Genomic DNA, 22,099 nt, shown 5'->3' on the forward strand with positions numbered 1-22,099 from the left:
TAGTGGGAATAAAAATATTTGATTGAGCGTTGGCTATGTCGCATAGATAAATCGTCGTCGTATCCAGGCTTACGCCCGGTGGTTGAAGATTTAGATTAAGTGGACGGGAAGGCAAGGAAGCCAATCTTCATGTCCACCTTCAGGCATGCCTTTAAGTGTCCTGCAAAAGACAGACCTTTTCGATTGCCGTTCCAGCGCTCTTACCACTCGGCTATGCAGCATAGGTAAATGAGAAAGGTTATACTGTATTTAGCATAATTTTACCACGCAACTCGATGCGCCTATTGTCATGCAAAAACTACAACAAGATGCAAAAAGTGTGATGTCGGTCTGCATGTCAAATGCTTCAAGCAATATCATATTCTGCAATGACTTGTTTCAGTGATGGTGGCGCGAAAGACCATGTTTCCGATGTAAAAGCGACCTCGTATTACGATACTTTCATAAACCACTTGCCAATTTCTTTCGCTTCGCTTCAAAGGAATCTGTACCGCCTGTGCGCTTACATTTTAATTGTAAAATTCACTCGCGATTGCCGATTGCAGCAAAACAACAAGAGACTTGTTGCATGCATTTCATTGCATTGCAATTTGCAACTCTAAAAATTATTGTGTTGTCAGGGCCGTCGCTGCAGGGGGCGTGCCCCTCCCATGACAACGACCTGTGCACACACACTTCAGGCACTGAAGAAGAACTGGTTTTAATTTTAGTTTCATGAACTAGGTGGCTAGTAAAAACATTACTTTTCATGGTCTTTCCACTTGTGTGTTGATCCGAAATAAAATTTATTGGCGATTAATTATCGGCGATAATCAAATATTGCCTTTGGCGATAACGATAAACGATAACTGAAAAAATAATTAAGCGATAACGATAAGCGATAGAAATTTATCATCTATAATGCCCATCACTGACAATACACAATAGCTCACGGCGATTACAGATACAACACCACAGACAACTTTAAAGCAAAGAAGGAACGTGTCATCATAGGGTCATCTGCTTTCATTCGCCCATGTTGACATGCAGCATCTGTTTGCTTGGAAGCGGTGCCGAATCGACGTCGTTTCGAGCGTCCTGCAAACGACCTCACCACTCCGCCGACGGTGTAAGGCCTACTTTGTGATAAACATCAAACTGAGCGAAAGTAGGACTACGCAGCATGCATGAAGTAGTCCAACCGCCACTACTCTTTTCCAGCGGCATCTAATAAATTGAATAATTCTCCGGCAACAGAAGACTTCAACAATCAGAAACTTCACTCAGATGTCAATGTTGGTGACCGGGCCGCGAAATTTTTTTCCCACGTACTTTCTGTCTCATTTACATATTTTGGTGAAAGTTTGTATTAAAACCGTTTAAATGCAACAGTTTCTCGTTGGCACAGTGGTTTCATCCTCTGCCTAGTGTTCGTGAGAACGAGGGTTCGACGCCCGTCGAAGTCAAACCATTTTTTTTCTTTATAAATTAATTTTTGCGTTGCACAAGAGCTTTTCAAAAAAAGTAGGGTTAGGGAAAGCTTATATTTTATTATCATTGCAGAATTTCATTGGCAAATAGTTATTTCGCAATCTGAATCAACCAATCTCTCAAAACACTTTCGGAAAATCTTAGCCTACTTTTAGAGCTGGGGTCCGCGGATTAGTTTTAGGGGGTCCATGAAAGCCCAATGGAAATCTTAGTGTATATTAGTTAACTAACCTTAAACCTAGCTCTAACCTTAACCCTGAAATGAATCGTTCTGTCGACCCAACGTTGATATAAGCCGACGGAGTAATTAGCAATAAGAGAGACGTAGACCTGATAGTCTCAGCCAGTAACTCTTGCCGCCAAAAGGAAGCAGTGACAGCAGTAGTGTAGCCATGAATTTTGAAAGGGGGGGTCTTGACGACCCAGCGTCGGGGGGTCTGGGGGGCCTCCCCCAGAAAATTTTGAAAAATAACCGGTAGCTTACTTTGAATTTGGTGCATTCTGAGAGCATTTTCAACAAAAATGTGGTACAAATATTCCTGTAAAATGGTGGTGTCTGGTGGCATAGCAAAAGGATAATATTATGTTTTCTTCGGCATTTTTTGGAAATAAAGCTAAGTCTCTATGTTCTCTTGTTGCTAATTCCTGGCTGAGATGTTTGGTATTGGCAAAACTTGTTCTTTTAATGCAATTTTGTTTAAAATTAGACAGTTTTTTTAGACTGAAAGCATCATTCTCAATATCATGACGTCACACACGTGCCAAAGGGGGGATTGTAACCCCCAACCCCCCCCCCCCCTTGGCTACGCCACTGAGTGACAGATACGGTTAAATACATTTGTTTGAAGTTGTAACGTTAATTATTCATGACCCTGTATATACTGTATACTTTAAGCAATAGAAACGATGGGGTCCTTGGAGGACCCCACCTTGGTAAACGACGTTGGTGAGCTAGGCTTGGTATGTTAAAGGTTAATCAGATGCACTGAAAAGAGAGGCTAAGCTTCCGTGTTTTTAAAATCGGCATAATTTTGTAACTTTTGCGGAAATGTGTCATATTTATTTCCGCCCATCCACGTATCCGCCTTTTAGTATTGTCCAAGCTTTGTTTGAGCACGCTTTGTCTTGAAGTTTTGATTTATTAACAATTATTTTGTTAATTTACCAATAAAAGCTACAATCTCAAAGAAAAGGAAATTTGGGCACGTGTATTTGTACTGAATAAAAAATAATGGGTGAAACACACAATGATGGAAGTCTAATTAAAGCTGCAAGTGATGAGGAAGGGTGAGATGTTTTCTGCACACTGTTTTTATTCTTTTTTGAAAAGTTTGATTAAAGATAACTCAATCATCTTTGTGGAATTAATTAGGCAGTGGCTATTTGACCGGTGCCGGTCTTTGAATCTGAAACACTATTTGACCGGTCATGACGTCACTATATAGGCATTTTTTTTCTTTTTCTCTTTCAAAGCAAAAGACGAGAAGAGTGCCTATACAGGCCTTAAAACTCGTGTTTTTTTTTCGGCAGCCATTGTGGCCTACCGAGAGCTCCTTCTCGGCGGCCAAATCTGCGTGCTTGGAGGCCAAAATACAATAACGATAGCACAAGTAAATAGCATTAAACTTGCAACAATGTTAAAATGATCACTTAGCGTTGTTGAAGTCTGGGCGACGTCCTGCAATAGAATCGTTGTACCACGCATTAAATGCTTTATCGGGATTGTAATCTGGTATTGCGGGACCATCTAACGACTCTAAATTGTTTTAACTGCTCGCAGCTCAGTAAACTGTTTCAACTGCATACCGCCTTTCATAAAACCTGACCATTTATTCCGTTATGATGTCACCATTGAGGGTGTGAAGTCACTAACCCACAGCGTTCTCAACTATGAACATGAAGACACGTGTTTTACCCACGGATGTCAACTAACCTAGTTCTCCTTTTTAACAACGATTCAATATCCGACAACATTGAATCGATATAAAAACGACAATATTGCCAGCCGATGTAAATTAGCACTTCGGATTAACACTTCGTTGAAATAAACATCGGGAATTGCAAACAAAACTTACAACGCTGGTGATCGCAGCTGGATATATTCAATACAACAGTAGTGACTAGGATGCAACCTAGTTCGTACCCTGAACAGTTCGGACCCTCAGTTCGTACCCTAAAAAGATCGAGAAAAAAAATTAAAAAAAGCGAAAATCACTGATCGCAGTTTCCGCAAACATTTGAAAATTTTCCCCCTGAAAAGATCGAGAGAAAGATAGCACAAAGCCGAAGTCGCTGATCGCAGTTCCGCTAACATTTTCCCATAGTTTCCGCTAACCTTTACCCTAACTCTAACCATAGATTAATCTATGCTCTAACCGTAACCCTCGCTGATCGTAGTTTCCGCAAACATTTTCCAGCAGTTTCCGCTAACCTTTACCCTAGCCCTAACTATAGAGCAATCTATGCTCTAACTAACCCTCGTTGATCGCAGTTTCCGCAAACATTTTTCTGCAGTTTCAGCTAACCGCAGTTTCGGCTTATCCTAACCATCGAGTAATCTATACTCTCTAACCCTCGCTGATCGCAGTTTCTGCAAATATTTTTCCGCAGTTTCCGCTAACCTAACCCTAACCCTTGAGTTTGTTTGCGGAAACTCCGATCAGCGACTTCGGCTTTGTGCTATTAAACTGCGATCAGCGACTTCGGCTTTTTTAATTTTTTTCTCTCGATCTTTTCAGGGTACAAACTGAGGGTCCGAACTGTTCAGGGTACGAATTAGGTTGCACCCTAGTGACTATGATGCGCTGACCTGATTCTGCGTCACTCTTTGATACTACATATTTTCGACATTTAATCCACGATCATTCTATTGCGAAATTAAATAATGGGCTAGAAGAAACCGGCGGCCAAACTTGGCCGACGGAAGAGGTAGCACCGGCGGCCATTCAAGCACTACTTAGCGGCCATGGCCGCCGGCTGCTTTAAGGCTTGCTATATAAGTTTTAAATTCAACACCTACGTTCAACTGATTCGGTGGCGCGTAGGATACGTATCGGGCTGGTGCTCCAGAGGGGATGAGTTCGAAACGGTACTATGCAAAAGCGTTTTTTTTTTCAATTTTGATTAAATTTTTACCCGAAGCGACTCAATCGTTAAGCTTCTGCATTTTTGTGGTCAATTTTTAATTTGAGTTGCCTACAGCCCAATTTTTTATGTCTTTTCAAATATGAGTAGAGTTTTTCAATTTTCTTGAATTTAAGAATTTCTCTGGATAATTTTCCGTTCGTCATAAGAGGATGTGACCGTGTTTGCCAAACGACGCAAAAATGTAATGACCAACGGACAATTATGACGAACGGAAAATTGCCCAGAGAAATTCTCAAATTCCAAAAAATTAAAAACTCTAACTTTATTACTTAATTTTATTTTTTTAATTTTCTTGAATTTAAGAATTTCTCTGGATAATTTTCCGTTCGTCATAAGAGGATGTGATCGTGTTTGCTGAACGACGCAAAAATGTAATGCGTTGTTCGGCAAACACGGTCACATCCTCTTATGACGAACGAAAAATTACCCAGAGAAATTCTCAAATTCCAGAAAATTAAAAACTCTAACTTTATTACTCATAGTTGAAAAGTAGTAGTGTAGTAGTAGTCCAGTTTTAATCCGGTGATGTCCGTCGGACCGTCAGTTCGTACCTTGAAAAGATCAAGAAAAAAAATTAATAAAAGCCGAAGTCGCTGATCGCAGTTTCCGCAATCATTTTAAAATTTTCTCCCTGAAAAGATTGAGAGAAAAAATAGCTCAAAACCGAAGTCCGCTGATCGCAGTTTCCGCAAACATTTTTCCGCAGTTTCCGCTAACTCTAACCATAGAGTAATCTATGCTCTAACCTTCGCTGATTGCAGTTTCCGCAAACATTTTTCCGCAGTTTCCGCTAACCCTAACCCTCGAGTTTGTTACAAATTGTTTGGGGAAACTCCGATCAGCGACTTCGGCTTTTTTAAATTTTGTTTCTCGATCTTTTCAGGGTACAAACTGACTGTACGAATGGTTCAAGGTACAAACTAGGTTGCACCCCCCTCCCTCTGCATCGATCTGTGTAACGCGTCCTCTCTTGTTAAGCCCACCTTGCTGCTTTCTTCCTCAACTTGCCTTTTCCACGTTTTCTTAGGTCTTCCTTGTTTTCTACGACCCTTTACTCGCAACTCCAGCGCTCTTCTCAAAACATCATCTTCATCCCTTCTCAAAACATGCCCATACCACCTCACTCCATTCGCTTTTGCCAACTTATCAACATTTTCATTCAACCCAAGCAAGTTCATAAGTTCTTCAGTATTCCTTTTGTCCATCAGCTTCACACCACACATTGCTCTCACCATCGCTCTCTCAGTTCTTCTTAAAATCGCCAATTCGTTTTCCCGTAAGCACCATGTCTCACTTCCGTACAGCATTGCAGATCTCACACAACTAGTATAAATTCTTCCTCTCATTTTCAACGAAAATCTTCTACCACATAACAACTCTCGACACTCTCTGAATTTCACCCATCCAAACCTTACTCTTGCAGTCACTGCCGCTTCACAACCACCACTTGTATTCAATCTATCTCCTAGATCAGAGTGGTCCAACTACGTTTGACTTACGGGCCACTTTACAAAAACGTGACAACTTGCGGGCCATTTCCAATAAAACAATAGCGAGTGTTTTATAGTTAGCGCGTTGGGCTCGCAGTCGAGAGCCTGCATGTTCGACTCCAGCCACCCACACTTGCTGTTGTTTCTCTGGGCAAGCAACTTTACGATAATTGCCTCTACCCAGTGATCGATTTCGAGTAACGGGTAGTACCAAATTTAAGTCATAAGTAGAGTAGACAACCGGAAAAATACATTGCCGTCGGCTGCAGCGTGGGTCAGGTGTACGTCGGAAGGCGTACACCGATGCATAGCGCTCAAGTCCGCTTTCCCGCAATGCAGGATAAAGATATGAAAAAAAAGGAGTGCTTAATCGAAATTGTTAAACAATAGCAAATAGAAATTTATTGCAAATCTTTAACAGTGAGATGCCTGTGGTCGAGGTTTCTCTGATACTATCGTTTCTACATCAACTTCAATGTTAGTGGTAGCAAGTCGGAGACTATCTTCCAATGTTTCGTTTATCATTTGATTTCTGTTTTTAGACTTGACTCGCTTCATTCTAGAAAACGTAGGCTTACTCTCACACATGTATGTGCTTCCAAACATTGAGCGCATTTTTAATGCAAATTTTTTCAGTTTGGGAAATCTATCCTTGCTGGCTAATTTCCAGAAGCACTCTGAGGTTTCATTTTTCCTTGACAGCAAGAATTGGTTGCACTGAAGCGCGCAGAGTTTGAGCTGAAGTTCTGGTAGCTGTGTTTCCACATTAACATCCATATAGGATTGTTATACAAATGGAGATAGGTTTTAATCTGTCAAAATCTTTAAATCTATTCTCAAATTCACAAGATAAATCCTTAATATCTTTCACAAAATGGGAGCATTCCACTTCATAATCATCTACTTAAGGAAACAAAAACGTCCGGAACACTAGGTACATATCAGCCTTTAAGAAGCCCAGTTATCTACTGACGAGACCTGATAGGTTGAAACAGTATTATAGGCCCTGCTGTCTACAACTTTGAATTAAATTTTTAACACTTTTTATCCAAATGCTATACTTGTTCTAATTGAAATTGAAAAAACATAAATAAAAATTAAATTAATACTGTGAGAGCTCGCGGGCCTGCAAAAATTCTACCCGTGGGCCGCATGCGGCCCGCTGGCCTGTAGTTGGACCACGCTGTCTTAGATAGCAAAAGGCATTCACGGATTCAACTTCGTCATTCAGCTTTTCAACATGACCAACCATTCCTTCCTCAATCTTCCTGCATCTTTCACATTCAAAACCATCTCCGGATCTGCATGTCACTCTCTTCATCTTTGCACATCTCCCATGCACCCACTTCCTGCATTTTGTACACTTAACAGAATTTGCCATCACTCTTTTTCCACATACACCACATGGGTCATTTTTGCTCATTGTGATTTCCCCTTCCGTTCCACTTAGTACGACCTTTGTCTTTTTGATGTTCACACACATATTTTTATAATGAAGTGACTTCTTCCACATCTCAAATTTCTCTCTCAGGTCTTCCATTGTGTCACTCAACAAAACCAAATCATCCGCGTATAGTATCTCCATCAATGAATCTTCTCATACAAAGACATAAAAAAATTGGGCTGTAGGCTACTCAAATTAAAAATTAACCACAAAAATGCAGCAGCCTAACGATTGAGTCAATTCGGGTCAAAATTTAGTTAAAAATTAAAAATAAAAGAACGATTCCGCATAGTATCGAACTCATTCCCTCTGGAGCACCAGCTGGAGACTTATCCTATGCGCCACCGAATCAGTTGAACATAGGTGTTGAATTTAGAACTTATATAGGCACTCTTCTCGTCTTTTGCTTTGAAAGAGAAAAAGAAAAAAATGCCTATATAGTGACGTCATGACCGGTCAAATAGTGTTTCAGTATCAAAGACCGGCGCCGGTCAAATAGCCACTGCTAATTAATTACTCTTAGAATTAAAAAAAATCCAGAGTCTTGCTGGCACTTTAGTTATCAAGCGTATTCAAAAAACGCTGTATGGTAAACCGGGGTAAAATGGGACGAGGGAAAAATGGGACATGTCTGGATAAAATGGGACTGTTTACAAAAAGTGCTCAATTGTGGTGTAATTGTTTTCCATGATGTCTACTTTTGCTTTAATAATGCAGTATTTTATCTGTAACTTTTAGGTTTACACTTTTACAGCTGCGCATTAAGTGCGCAATGACCAAGTGCACATTAAAATCACAAAGCAGTGCTTCTGCTTTTTTTTAAAAAAAAAGTAGGGGCAATAAAGGCAATAAATCGTACAATATCACAGCGTTTAGTGGCAATGTCTATTCCAGCAATATATCATTCTGTAATTTATCTTTTTAAATTTTAAATGCAAATCTATTAACGTTACTACTGCATCACCCACTGTTTTTTGTTTAATTTGGTTTTTATTCATGCTACATATCTTGAAATAGTGTTCATTTGTACATGAACATTTCATTTTGTTTGTTGTGTTAAATTAGCAAAATGTTTGTTCATTCAATAAACTGTTATTGTTAAAAGTTGTCTCACTATACCCAGTGAATAGAAAAACTAGACAAAAGGAATTTTATTAAGTGTCCCATTTTTCCCACACCCTGGAAAAATGGGACACTTTTTCTTTTTTAAAAAAAGTTGACCTTCCCGAAGCGGCAGCCTTGAAATTTTTATGGGCTTGTGCTATCCTTTGATTGTTTGCAAAATCTGCAAAAAACTATTCATGCCAGCTGTAAGGTTATTTAGTCCAGCAACAGAAATAGTTATTTGTGTCCCATTTTACCCCGGTTTACCCTATTCCAAAAAGAAAAAATCTATTAATTAATATCGTGTTTTTTGTGTTCACCTAGTTAAGAACAAGGCCGTAAAAATATTTGCATTTATATTTAAATACAATTTTGGTACTAGAGGTGATTTTCTTTACTCATTTTATTTGCTTTGCTAATAAAATCTTGCAATCCTCGCCTCAATACGCAGTTGTTTGTCGCGGGTGCAACCTAGTTTGCACCCTGAAAAGATCGAGAAAAAAAATTCAAAAAGCCAAAGTCGCTGTTTGGAGTTTCCGCAAACGAACAAACTGAAAAGATCGAGAGAAAAAAATAGAACAAAGCCGAAGTCGCTGATCGCAGTTTCCGTTTTTCCACGCAAACATTTTAAAATTTCTGGTAATATCCTAAGAATTTGCCGAAGTCGCTGATCGCAGTTTCCGCAAACATTTTAAAAGGTTTAGGGTTAGGAAAAGATCAAGAGAAAAAATTAAAAAAATCCGAAGTTGATGATTGCAGTTTCCGCAAACATTTTAAAATTGTTAGGGTTTAGGGTTAGGAAAAGATCGAGAGAAAAAATTACAAAAAGCCAAAGTCGCTGATCGGAGTTTCTCCAAACAAACAAACTAAAAAATTGAGAGAGAAAAATAGAACAAAGCTGAAGTCGCTGATCGTAGTTTGCGTTTTTCCGCGCAAACATTTTAAAATTTCTGGTAATGATCTTAAAAGTTTGCCGAAGTCGCTGATAGCAGTTTCCGCAAACATTTTAAAAGGGTTAGGGTTGAGATCAGAGTTTCCGCAAACATTTTAAAATTTCCGGTAATGATCCTGAGAGTTTTTGTTTGTTTGCAGAAACTGGGATCAGCGACTTTCGCGTTGTGCTATTTTTTCTCTCGATCTTTTCAGAGGGAAAATTTTAAAATGTTTGCAGAGACTGTGATCAGCGACTTCGGCAAACTCTTAGGATCAATCATTACCAGAAATTTTAAAATGTTTGCGCGGAAAAACGGAAACTGCAATCAGCGACTTCGGCTTTTTTAATTTTTTTCTCTCAATCTTTTCAGGGTACAAACTGTTCAGGGTACGAACTAGGTTGCATCCATTTGCTGCAGGTGCTTCCTATCTCCTAAACGTTTTTTATAATTTGTTGTATGATGTGCTTTTTTGCCTCGCGCAATTAACTGCCATGTGATGTGCCTTTTTCCTCTGCTTTGCAGTTTTATTCTTGTGCATTTTGTTTTTAATTCATTATTATATTTAGATCAGTTATTTTCGTTACTTGAGTATGGCCGAATACATTCGTAGTTTAACGTTTACGCTAATGCAGTGGTTTTCAACCTTTTTTTGGCTGTTACCCTAATCTCCACCCTGAAGTGAGCCAATTAGCCCCACGATCAATTTTCAAAAACAGAAGTGTTTATTGCTATTAGGGATTTGCTATGTGTTTCAAAGAGCTAACTATGACAATCAAAATGCAATACAATACTGAATACAAGATAAAAATGTGTGGTAAACATTCAGTGGGAAGGTTGGGCCTAGACTTCAGCCGCCAGCTTTGTGATCCTGGGCTTAGTGGTACTGAGGGCGATTCTTGCGTCGCTTTCGACATCCAGGCGATTGTGCTTCTTTGTCTTCATTCCCAAGACAGTTGAAAATCTTTGTTCACAACCATACGTTGTTGAAAAAGATGTCAAAATATTTAATGCCTGTGTCGCTAATGTTAGTGTGTCCTGGAGTCTGCTAAACCAGAAGGGTTCCAACCTTTGGAATGGCCCGTTTCGGTGAGTCCGATTCGGTGAGTCCGATCCCTTAACGGGGGACTTTTTCAATTTTTTTTTTAAAATTATCGGGTACCGTAGCTTAATTATCATTGCCGTTTTAGGGTTAGAGGTTAGGAACTCACCGAATCAGACTCACCGAATCGGACTCACCGAATAGTAGCAGACCCCCAACCTTTCCCCCTTGAAATCAAGTTTCAACTCCTCGTTCATTCGGAGAGTGATAAATTCTTCTTTAGTTGGAAAGTCGTCATCATCCACCTGGCTGTCATCACATGTGAAGGGCTCAGTGCACCATTGGAGACTAGCCGTGTCCAAATTCGGAAAGTAGTTGTCCATCTTCTTAGCTAGCTGGCCTAAGTGGTCAGCTATGTCCTCCTTCAACGCCGCTGTCAAATCAAGTCCATTGCCTTCGAGGTAGGCTACCTGTCAAGCATGTGAAACTGTACCCCTTCCAACTCGCTTGTTCCACAATTTAACCTTTGAGATAAATGCTGCTACGGTTACTTTGGTGTCGATCACAATTAGCTACATTCTTGCCTTGAATTAAAAGATTACCTTTGTTCAATTCACCAAAGATATAAGCCAGATAGCACAGCTGGGAAATCCACTGTTGGTTAGAGAAGTGTTCAGCCAAGTCGGACTTCTTTTTTACCGATAAACATGGGCAGCCTCACGAAGTTCAACCAGACAGGTTATCACTCTGTCGTGAGACAGCCATCGTACTTGTGGTACAGTAATCAGTAAGGCGATTTGTGTGGTACAGTAATGCTTCGTATTTTTCTTCCATCTTCTTGCACAGTTCTTTGAAAAGACGGCTCTTCAATTCCTTCGCTTTTATAAAGTTCACAACCTTCACTTGCTTCACTGCTTCTAAATCGGGTCTTGTTACCCCCCAAAAACAGGCAAATTACCCCCAGGTTGGGAACCACTGCGCTAATGTATGATGATAAATGCCGTGTGGTTGCTTGGTTTTATCTGTCTATTATATTTAAATGTATACTACATTACTGCTACCCAAGCAGTGTAAAGCTATTCTTGAGTTTTTATTGAGTTATCCTCACCTTTTTATGAAACTTTTTTCAGCAATAGTTCTCATCGTATGAGAAACTTTGCATTCTTTGTGACAAAAGGTTGTAAGGGAATAGAAAAAAATGTCACATACAAACGCAAGTGAAGAAAAACTTAGAAATACTTTAGTGATAAATGTAACAAACGTTTGCTTGTTTAAGCAAGTGACCAAACATGGCTTTACAACAGATCGGCAGTAATGTCAGGCGGGAGCTTAGAGGCCTGAGTTATTGAGCATCATATGATAAATCACTGTTAGTTTTATTGAGCATTGTATCTCGTCGAACTGTAACAAAGCTTTTTGAATTCTTTTGAAAACATGGTTTGTGCAATAATATGAATTTTGACAAACCAATCCAAGCTTTCATTACATAATGTTGTTAAGACAAGCTTACGCTATGTTTGCCAAGTATAGTACAACAACAACAAGGCTATAGGCACCTTACTATGTTAAAATATGACATTGATTATATAAAATCAAATATAGTTATTACTATCTGAAGCCTTTACAAATTGTTTCACCTAACGGATCATCAGAAGGTCTGAAAAAACATGCAACCAGTAAAGAATCGATAATTCTGAAAAGATATTAAATATTACAACTGTAATTTAATCTGCCAAAAAAAACTTCTAAACCTGTACTTCCTGAGAAGATATTAAATTTTAAATATTAAAAGTTGTAATATTTAATATCTTCTCAGGAAGTACAGGTTTAGAGGGTTTTTTGGCAGATTAAATTACAGTTGTAATATTTAATATCTTTTCAGAATTATCGATTCTTTACTGGTTGCATGTTTTTTCAGACCTTCTGATGATCCATTAGGTGAATCAATTTGTAAAGGCTTCAGATAGTAATAACTATATTTGATTTAATTCGCTCTGCTTTGCCTTTTTGCTTGGCATTGAGCACTTTTTGTAGTATTAATAGTTTTCATTGTTTTAACATTGATTATATATATATTTTTGTAACACAAAAGTTTGTGCATAACCACATGACCTTGGCACTAATAAAAGCAAAATAAAGTGATCAACAAACTGTAAAGTGTTAACGATCTAATTGGGTCCACGACTTTTAGGCGCGACTTTTAGGCGTTAGGCACCGGTCAAATAGGCGCGCACACTGTGGCGTCTGGATGTTAAGGTGCGAAGCACTGTGGCGCCCGTTCATTTAGGTGCTATTCCTAGTAAAGTCTGCAGATTGTCTCAGCTTGGCAGGTAGGGCAATGCTTTTCACACAAAATGTTATATTGAACAGAAAAATATTTTGTTTTGTTAATGTGCGTGTGGAGATAAGGTGCGAGACAACGCTCTACTATTGATATTAGCACATCTCCACAGGACATTTGCTATGCATCCTGAACACAGGTTGCAGCCAGATGGAACCTTACTTAATCTGTTATCTTTCGCAATTACTTCTACTCTGGATTGATTAGTTGTGTGGCGAGTTTGTATGATACAACGCTCTACTACATGAATACATTTCTATAAGGCATACGAACCCTAGTTACAAGTTGCAAGCATAATGGTGCGACTTTGCTCGTTAAACCTAGTCGGGGTTTTGACAGAAAAACTAAGTTAGGCTACTCTTCAATCAAGCCTACCACCCGCTTGAATATAGGCTACGGTATATTTTTGACCGATGTTTAGTGTATGATAGTTATTATTAGACTCACTAAAAGTGAACTCACTCATGTTCGGAAACTTGAATAATAATTCATTGATAAAGCTTTCACCGACACAAACCTGGACTAACAACAAATAAATACCGAACACGCGCATTCAAATACAATATATTTTTCTGTTCAATGTAACATTTTGTGTGAAAAGCATTGCCGGTTTAAGCAGCTTCACTCACGGAAGCCATGACATATTTTTCTGTTCAATATAACATTTTCTGTGAAAAAGCATTGCCCTACCTGCCAAGCTGATACAATTTGCAGACTTTACTTGGAATAGCACCTAAATGAACGGGCGCCACAGTGCTCCGTACCTAAATACCCAGACGCCATAAGTGTGCACGCCTATTTGACCGGCGCCTAAAAGACTTGCTCCCGTCTAATTGCCTGTGGCTATCATTTACGTTAACTGTAGCCACTGCTTTTATCTAGTAAGCATGACATAGATCAGTGGTTCCCAACTCGTTTTTAAGGCGACCCATTTAAAAAAAAATTCAGTTCGGTAAAATCTTGCGACCCAAGCAAATTGTCGTAATATTTTAAAAGCCATACAAGATTGTGTTGCAAACAAACAGCACTACAAAAGCAGTAACTTTTTACGAAAATAATTTGTTTATCAAATCATTAATGAGATAGCTGTGCTGGCTTGCTGTCAGTGAGTTTTTGAAATCGAGGCGTTATTTTGCTTAGGCATAGCCGCATGTCGGCTTTAACTTCCAGCCGGTTTCGCTGTTCAGTTTTCAATACACACATGGCGCTAAATCCAATCTTACAAAGCCAAGTTGTTGCAAATGGAATCTGTTTTTGAATATATTGCCTTAACTGTTAATAGCCTATATAACGTTAACTGTTAACAGATATATTGCGTTAACTGAGGAAATATATCGTACTCATCTCTGGAGACATAATTTTTCCAGAATATGAGTTTTTTGTGAGCAGAAACTTTTGCGGCGCGATCAATCACCGTAAAACCGTTGCCTTGCATATATAAATTTAGAGAATTCAGAGAGTCAAATATATCGGCAAGGTAAGCAACTTTTGCCTTGAAATCTTCTTGCAAAAACTTCTCTGCTAATCTCACACTGTTCTGTTGCCTCAGGAAGATAGCAATCTCCTCTCGCAAATTAAAAACTCGCTTCAGGACACGACCTCGTGACAACTATCGCACTTCTGTGTGCAACAGCAATGCCTGATAATAATCAAAATCCACACAGACGAAAACAAATGCCGATTTAGTGGACTTGTTTTGATGAAGTTTACACACTTCACATCACTTAACACTTCGTGCAGCTCTTGAGACAGCTTTTTTGCAGCAAAGGCCTCTCTGTAGAGAAAGCAATAATCTATAGGCTACAGCACTTGGGGCTTTGTCTTTGATGCGTTTTACCAGTTTTACCACACCAGACTATGCGTGGTCCAACGTGATGAAAACTTTGTCATAGTTTGTCCGACATAGCGTTCGTGACATATAGCCTAATGCACGTTACAATATATATCCCGTAACTTTGTCAAGTTAATTTATGTTTAAGACTGAAATTTTTGTTGGGTTTACATTTAATAATAATAATAGCAATAATAAAAGCGAAAATTGTTAAAACTTCTTGCACTACGATCATGCTACAAAGCTTTCCGATGTCTCGACATGAAACGCTTCATGACTTGTGCTTACATTTTCCAGTTTTGTGATCGATCTCTTCACGTTTTAAATTTTTTTTTTATTGTTATTTTTTTCACCCAAGATACAATATGCCTGAAAAATAAACGACCCAAAAAAATTATCAGGCGACCTAACTTTGGGTCGCGACCCATGAGTTGGGAACCATTGACATAGATTAATGTTATTGCACTGTAACTTAATGCATAGCTTAGACGGTTTATGCATAACCTAGCACAGCGTGGTCTAACTGCAGGCCCGCAGGCCAAATTTGGCCCGCGAACTGATAGTCAGCTTTGTTTTAATCTAGCGATATCACTTCAATTTTTGTTTCTTTGTTATTGTAATTGACAAAAAAACTTTTTGAATGATCCTTTGTGATGCATGACAATACCACTTTGTTTAAAAAAATTTCCCATGAGCCGCTGAGCGTGAGAATTAGTACACAGCCCCCAGAGCTTTAACTCCAATTATGTGAACTTCAGAACGATCCGTTTTTGCTGTCAAAGAAAATGAAAAATCCTGCAAGCTTTCGGAAGGTAGTGTCAAAGGAGAAGTTTCCCCTTTTAAAAATTGCTGTTCTGAACTTGTAGGCCACTCGATGTTTGGAAATACGTACGTCGTACATTTGCAAATGTACGTTTTCGGTAATGAACAATATTATAACCAAAAATCGAAATCAACTTGGAAACGAGGCTCTTTAGGCTTGCGTTCGCATGGCCACAACTACGATTCTTGTGGATACCAACGCTATTGTCTAAAATTAAAATCTAAAATTGATAAAGTTAAAGGTGATTCCCCTTTAAGGGTGAAAAAAGCTGTAGAGATTTTAAAGTGTAGTAACTATATGCCATAGGCTATGTATAATTTGCCAGCAATAAGCCTATGAATCGCTATTTAAAAACATTGGCCCGCAAGATAAAAAAAAATTGGCCTGTGATGAAAAGAAGTTGGACCACGCTGACCTAGCAAGTTGTTTTGTTTATGCATAATAGTAAACTGTGCTAGAGTTAATTATTTTAATTTGATTTACAGAAAGTTATTTGTCGGAGGGTTGTCATGGGAAACAGATGAAGGTAAGAGGCTGCCTTGTTTTGATGAATATAGCATGCTCGCTCATGCTCAAAAGTTTTTCACTTGTCAAAAACATGTGTGATGTGATCCTTAACTTAAAATTAGGTAAAATATCTTCAAAAAAGTTATTGACTTCATCTTGGCAAGACAATTGGATAGCAAATAGTTGGGAACAGTTGCTTGCATGTCCCTTTGGTGCTTCTAGTATTTGATTTGCAGTGCACTGTATGTTGTCGCAGTTGGGCAAAATAAAATGTGATTGTTCTTATTAAACGTTGCCGCAAAATAAAGTGTGGAAGATTTACAAGCGTCATAAATATTGTTGCATGGAATTATTACTGTGTCTAGTTTGAATGCTGCTTGGAACCAACTAATTTTCTTTGATTTATAGAAAAATTACGAGGTTACTTTGAACAATTTGGAAAAGTAAGAGATTGTGTTATAAAAAGAGATAACGAAACAAAGCGTTCAAGAGGTTTTGGATTTGTACTGTTTGCGGAATCCAGCAGCCTTGACAAGGTAATTTACATTTCAAATCGGAATAAAAGAAAATGTTTTGTTAGCAGTATTGGTTTTGTGAAGAAGAAGCGTTCTTCCCGGCCGTCAGCACAAGGCTGTGCACTCACTAGTACAGCGAGCAGCAGTTGCGTTTCGCTAACCATAACGGTGTAGCTTCCGTAGTATTGGTTTTGTTGTTACTGTCTTGTTAAAAGTATCACACATATTATATACGGTAGTACGTGTAATTTAGTCTTATGTGAATAGCAGCAAATATCTCAACAGTGAACACCCTTTTCCATTTGTGACTTTTGTTTGGCTTTGTTGGCTGCTGCATTACTTTTGCTGCAATATTATATTTGATCAACACTTAAAAGGTCAGTGAGACTAAGTTGGGGATTACATAACTTTAGGTTAGATTTCAAAAATTAATTTCAGTAGTTTGTGATGTTTGTTTTGGACAAGATCTTCTCATCACTACACATTTATGCAGCATGAATTATGATAGTTTGTACAGCAATACAGTACCAGAGTTCAGACTGTATTGATTTTATTTCATTTATGATTTTCAATCAATTATATTAAATGGATGCGGCGACAAAAAGGGATACAATGCATGTTTCACTGAAGCAGGTCTTTATGATAGCTTAACTGTCTCTAACATGAACTGTATAAATGCCTGAATTACATGATCTCGTTCACTAAAGTAAGCATCCACCTTTTTGTATAATCAGTTTTTAGATCAACTTATATGCTGGTATCTATAAACTGATGTCACAAATTGTCAAATTACTCAGCAAAGTTGTAAAACTGAATTTAAATAGGTAATTATTGCCGGTAGTTATTGGGTTCCCACAAGTGGCACAGTTAACCCCATATCTATTAATCATCTATCTATCAATTAGATTTCTGTAACAAAGGAAAAAATAAATGTAGTTATCACTAAAAATATTACATGGGCGCATGTATAAGGGCAGGATGCTTTGTTCCATTTTAAGAGAACCTGTTTGAACTGTCCAGTGTCCACAACGTTTTAGAAAATTAAAATTGTTCTTAAATCATAAAAGACTAAACAATCACAATGTAAAAGGGAAAAGACTGTTTTTGTTTGACTTCACGCATCATTTCCACAAAATGCCAGCACGGTTGCAACAGGGTGTTTCAAAAAGGCAAAATATGGAGACTGTAGATCGAGCATGCACAATTGCACATCAAACCATTTTTGTATTTCTTTTGAGTGGTGTTCTTCACACTAACTCGCGAATAGTGACCTGCGTCATTCGGCTCAGGCGTCACTTGGGAATGGTGGTGCAAATGACGTCATACGCGTTGGAGTCACTCGGATGGCATCATTAAGTCGTGGATCGTTGTTTAAAACCTCCCAGTTATCTTTTAACATCGAAAAAAGCGAATTTCAATCTAGTCAAAGACGCCCAACTAGTTTAAAATAGTGAACAAAGTCTTGTAATGAATGTGAGAAGTCATCTCTCCCTCCTAAATTAGTTGTGTGCAAATCAATTGCAATTTCTTTGATCAGGTTTTTGCACCCGGTAACGCTGCTAATGTTTATCAAGTCCATTTGGTTTACTTTAGGTTTCAGCAACTTCAGTTCATTCACTGGATGGTCGGAACATCGATCCCAAGCGGGCCAAAGCATTGCGAAAAGATAATAAATTGTTTGTTGGTGGTTTGAATCCAGACACAACCGAAGATGTTATTAAGGCTTATTTCGAACAATTTGGAGGAGTAAGTCTATTTTATATCATTACTTTCATCTTCATGTTTTCTTACAATACGGTATGCTATGGTGTGAATAATATAGTGTTTGAAGAAAATTTGACTACAATCCTCATTTCTGTGAAGTCAATATTTTATTTTTGTACTTTTGCCATTGCTTGATTTTTGGACAAAAAAGCATATTTTGCTTTGCACAGATTGATACCATTGAAAGGCCAACAGACCGAACAACTGGCAAAGCTAGAGGCTTTTGTTTCATTACTTTCACCAAAGATGGCGTCATCGGTGAAGTGATTAAAACTGGAAAATTTCATCAAATCGATGGTAGACAGGTGATTGTGACAGAAGTTTTAACTTATTCTGACTTCAACGAATTGGTTTCGACAATTTGGGCTTCTTTTCTTAGCATTTAACTTTAATTTCTTAATTGATATTTCTGACATTCAAACCCTACCAACCATTAAAGTTAAGCAGAGAAAACGTGATGGCCAATTGTTTCCACAGTGTGAGTGCAAAGACGGCGACTCAAAGAAGCAAGGGGGTAGAGGCAGAGGTCGAGGCAACGATGGTAAGTTTAAGTTCATGATAGGATTGTTTGTCTAACCGGCTCAATCCTGTTTTGTCTGCTTGATGCGCTGTACTCATGGTGGGTATTTCGGCATGTGACGGACTGTATGTTTGACTTTAAATCTTATTCATCATTTGCTTATTACACGTCTGTATTTGCATTGTCTTTCAGGTAATACGGGCTACGGTGGACAGCAACAAGGTTTAAGCCAATGGGGTCAGCAATGGGGGTATGGTGGTGGGGCTGGGGGCTACCCGGCCGCCGCGGGAGGAGGTTTTAACTACAGCAGCGGTTACGGAGGCTACGGCGGTTATGGAGGATACGGGGGGTACGGAGCCGCAGCAGCAGGAGGTTACGGAAACTATGGCAGTTATGGATATCCTGGTTATGGTGGAGGTATGATGACGTCATACCGCAGTTCTTTATAGAAGTGTCAATGCAAATTGCAAAGTCTACGTGCCCTGTGGGCGTCAAGCATAACTTACCTAATACTTCCTTTTGTACTAACTGCTAACTTTCCTTGCTTGGGCCGAAGGGTCGATGTTCTGCTTGACATTTTATTTGCCAAGTCAGTGGGATGAATGTAATATGTGTAGTTATATTTTTTTTCTCTAATGCTTCTTTGGTCTTTCAAGTTCTCTTCTTTTAGTTTTTTAAATTGGCGACAAGTTTTCGGTGCTTATTGCCAAATTGTAGGTTCTGGATGGTTTAAGCTTCACCGATAGTAATTCAAAACTTGCATTTGTATCTAAAACAACTTCAGAAAAAGAATTCGTTTTCTACCTGTCAAAGCTTGATTCTAGCTTCTTCACGTTATAAAAAAGCATTTTGCAACGCTCTTTTCAGAGAGTGCACATATTCTTTTCCTCCAGGTGCCTATGGAGGAGGACAGCAAGTGCAACAGCAAGGTCAACAAAACACTGGAGGCAAAACAAAGACGGCTCGCGGAGGGTCACAGAACAATTACAAGCCATACTAAGATGAAAGGTATACTTTCGTGACACAATCACTCCTGTTAATCAAGGGATCATTTTGTATGGAATTTTGCACTATCTGATAAAATTTTCAAATCAATTTTTTTTTTCTTGTAAGTCTTGCAAGACTAGCAATGAGAAGTGTTTTTTTAGTTTCCTTTTAAGTTTTTCAGACACAGTTACATTATTTCATGCACGAATGATCCAAGTTGATTGAGGTTTTACTTTACTTCCTGGAAGCAAAACCTTATTAGATGTATGAAAGTAACAAAGTTTTCGTTACTAACTTATTATTACTACTTTATTTTCCTGATTTCAAAGTGTCGAGTTTGTGAAGTTTGTAGTGATGTAAGATGGCTGTTGTTGGCCTAGCAAACAATCACTGGGTTTCTATTGTCAGATCCTCACTATGGTTTGATCTGCTAGGTCCAGCGTGGCCCACCCGGCTTAAAATGATCCGTTTTCCGAAACGAGGTTGGAAAACCAGCTGCTATTTCCCCTTCGGTATAAGTCATTGACTCTAGCTGAAGTGTAAATGTAATCAAATTAGACAATGTGATGAATCAAGTGTATAGTAAAGTAAAAGTTGGTTGTAAAGTAGCGGGTAGTAGTGGCTTGAGTCAATATGTTACTCCCATCCCCCAACGAAAGCATACGTGGAAGAGCTTGCACCGAAGAGTCATCTTGGAACTGGCAGCAAAGTCTACAATTGTGGTAATCACCAAAATTGGAGATAATGCAATTGTATAGCAGAATAGAGTTAGTTTAAGACAAGTTTTTTTTGCATTAAGTTGCTTTTCAGTTTGCATAACGGTATTAATAATATTGCCTACACCGCAGATATTTCAAGTGAAATTTGAAAACTGTTTTCTACTTTATTCTCTTCTGTATCCCACACTTGTAAAAATCTGCCAGTGACGTTATTCTTTAACGTTAGTTGTTAAAAGGTTTTGGTTTCTGTAATTTCAGCTATAGTACATTAGCCAAAGCTATAGTACCAAAGCGTGTCTCTACTGACATATCCTGCGTCAACACGATTGCAGATAAATTTGTTCTTAAAAGCCATTGTTAATCTATCACTTTCCAGCATGAGCTAACCAATATTGGGTCAACAACAAAATCAATAAGCTGTGTCGTTGCTTAAAAAAGAATTTTGCAGCAGTGGAAGTAACATAACTCGACAAAGTTTTGATTTCAAACGCTGAAATAAAATTGTATCACCAACTTTTCACAACTGTGCGGTATAAGTGTTGATCGGATGGTATTTTGTGAGATCTACTGGCAGATTTTTGCATGATCGTGTAAAATGAAACAACTTAAACCGTACCGTATCAATGCAGGTATAAGATGTCAACACGCCTGGGTAAGTTTCGCACAAACCTTACCGTTCCACTAGTGTAAATTAACAACCAATTCTCTGTTCACAGTGGGTGATACTTGTACAAAGCTGGAAAGCAGTGAAATTTGGATTTTCCTGCACCTATCTTTCTGTAGAGATTTGATGTCGAGCTTCGACTTCGGCATCATTTTTGACTTTTCGAAGCAGATTATCACTTTTCATACGTTGTTGAAATGACTCGATTAGTTTGCCTTGAAAAAAAGTATAGTTGATTCCAACCAACGCTCCAACGAATAGAGTTGTTGGTAACATAAAATTTTGTAAACGTCATTCACATTGTTTCTCGCCAGTGACCTTTCCAATTTGACGGATTCGTTGGATTCATCGCCAATTTCCTTTGATCTAATAAATCTAACACGCCAAAAAATATTTGTTTTGTTTCGAGTTTAACATCATGCAGCCACTGGTAGAGGAAGCTATTTTTAGGCTTCGGCTACTTTTATATGGTTCGCCACCAAAAAACAGATTTACCAGAAGGTAGGCTACCTAGTACCTATTGTAAATCGCAGTCCAAGTGTGTATTGGAATTATAAAACTTGGAAAAGGCAACAAATTTTGCTATTTGTTAACCTTGCAACAGTGTAAAAGAGTGGAATCTTTGTCTCTGGTAGAAAGTTTTTTTTACTTGGTTTGCTTTCGTAAACACCTTGACTGACCAATGATACGTTAGCGATAATGTAGGAAGGCTAAGCGTATAAGCTGTGTAATGTGTATGTTACAACGATTTAAGGGTTTTCTCTTTGGCTACGTTCCTGGACCCCAGTAAAATGTACAG

At 38.5% G+C, this 22,099-nt stretch overlaps 1 protein-coding gene across 2 annotated transcripts; it reads left to right on the forward strand.

Annotated features, from left to right (window-relative positions):
* Nucleotides 1-2,557: 2,557 nt before the first annotated feature.
* LOC145777487 (heterogeneous nuclear ribonucleoprotein A/B-like) lies at nt 2,558-21,685 on the forward strand. Of its 2 annotated transcripts, none has more exons than XM_082588866.1 (9): nt 2,558-2,757; nt 16,110-16,150; nt 16,540-16,667; nt 18,240-18,392; nt 18,581-18,715; nt 18,888-18,951; nt 19,123-19,347; nt 19,824-19,938; nt 21,353-21,685. In XM_082588866.1, exons 1-8 carry the CDS (start codon nt 2,702-2,704, stop codon nt 19,928-19,930), a joined length of 909 nt encoding a protein of 302 aa, XP_082444992.1. In that variant the 5' UTR covers nt 2,558-2,701; the 3' UTR covers nt 19,931-19,938; nt 21,353-21,685. The 2 variants fall into 2 exon arrangements, with proteins under 2 accessions (XP_082444992.1, XP_082444993.1); XM_082588867.1 differs by lacking the exon at nt 21,353-21,685 and adding an exon at nt 20,352-21,345.
* Nucleotides 21,686-22,099: the final 414 nt, after the last annotated feature.

The sequence above is a fragment of the Aplidium turbinatum genome, chromosome 9 (assembly GCF_918807975.1).
Source record: "Aplidium turbinatum chromosome 9, kaAplTurb1.1, whole genome shotgun sequence".
NCBI classification, from domain to species: domain Eukaryota; kingdom Metazoa; phylum Chordata; class Ascidiacea; order Aplousobranchia; family Polyclinidae; genus Aplidium; species Aplidium turbinatum.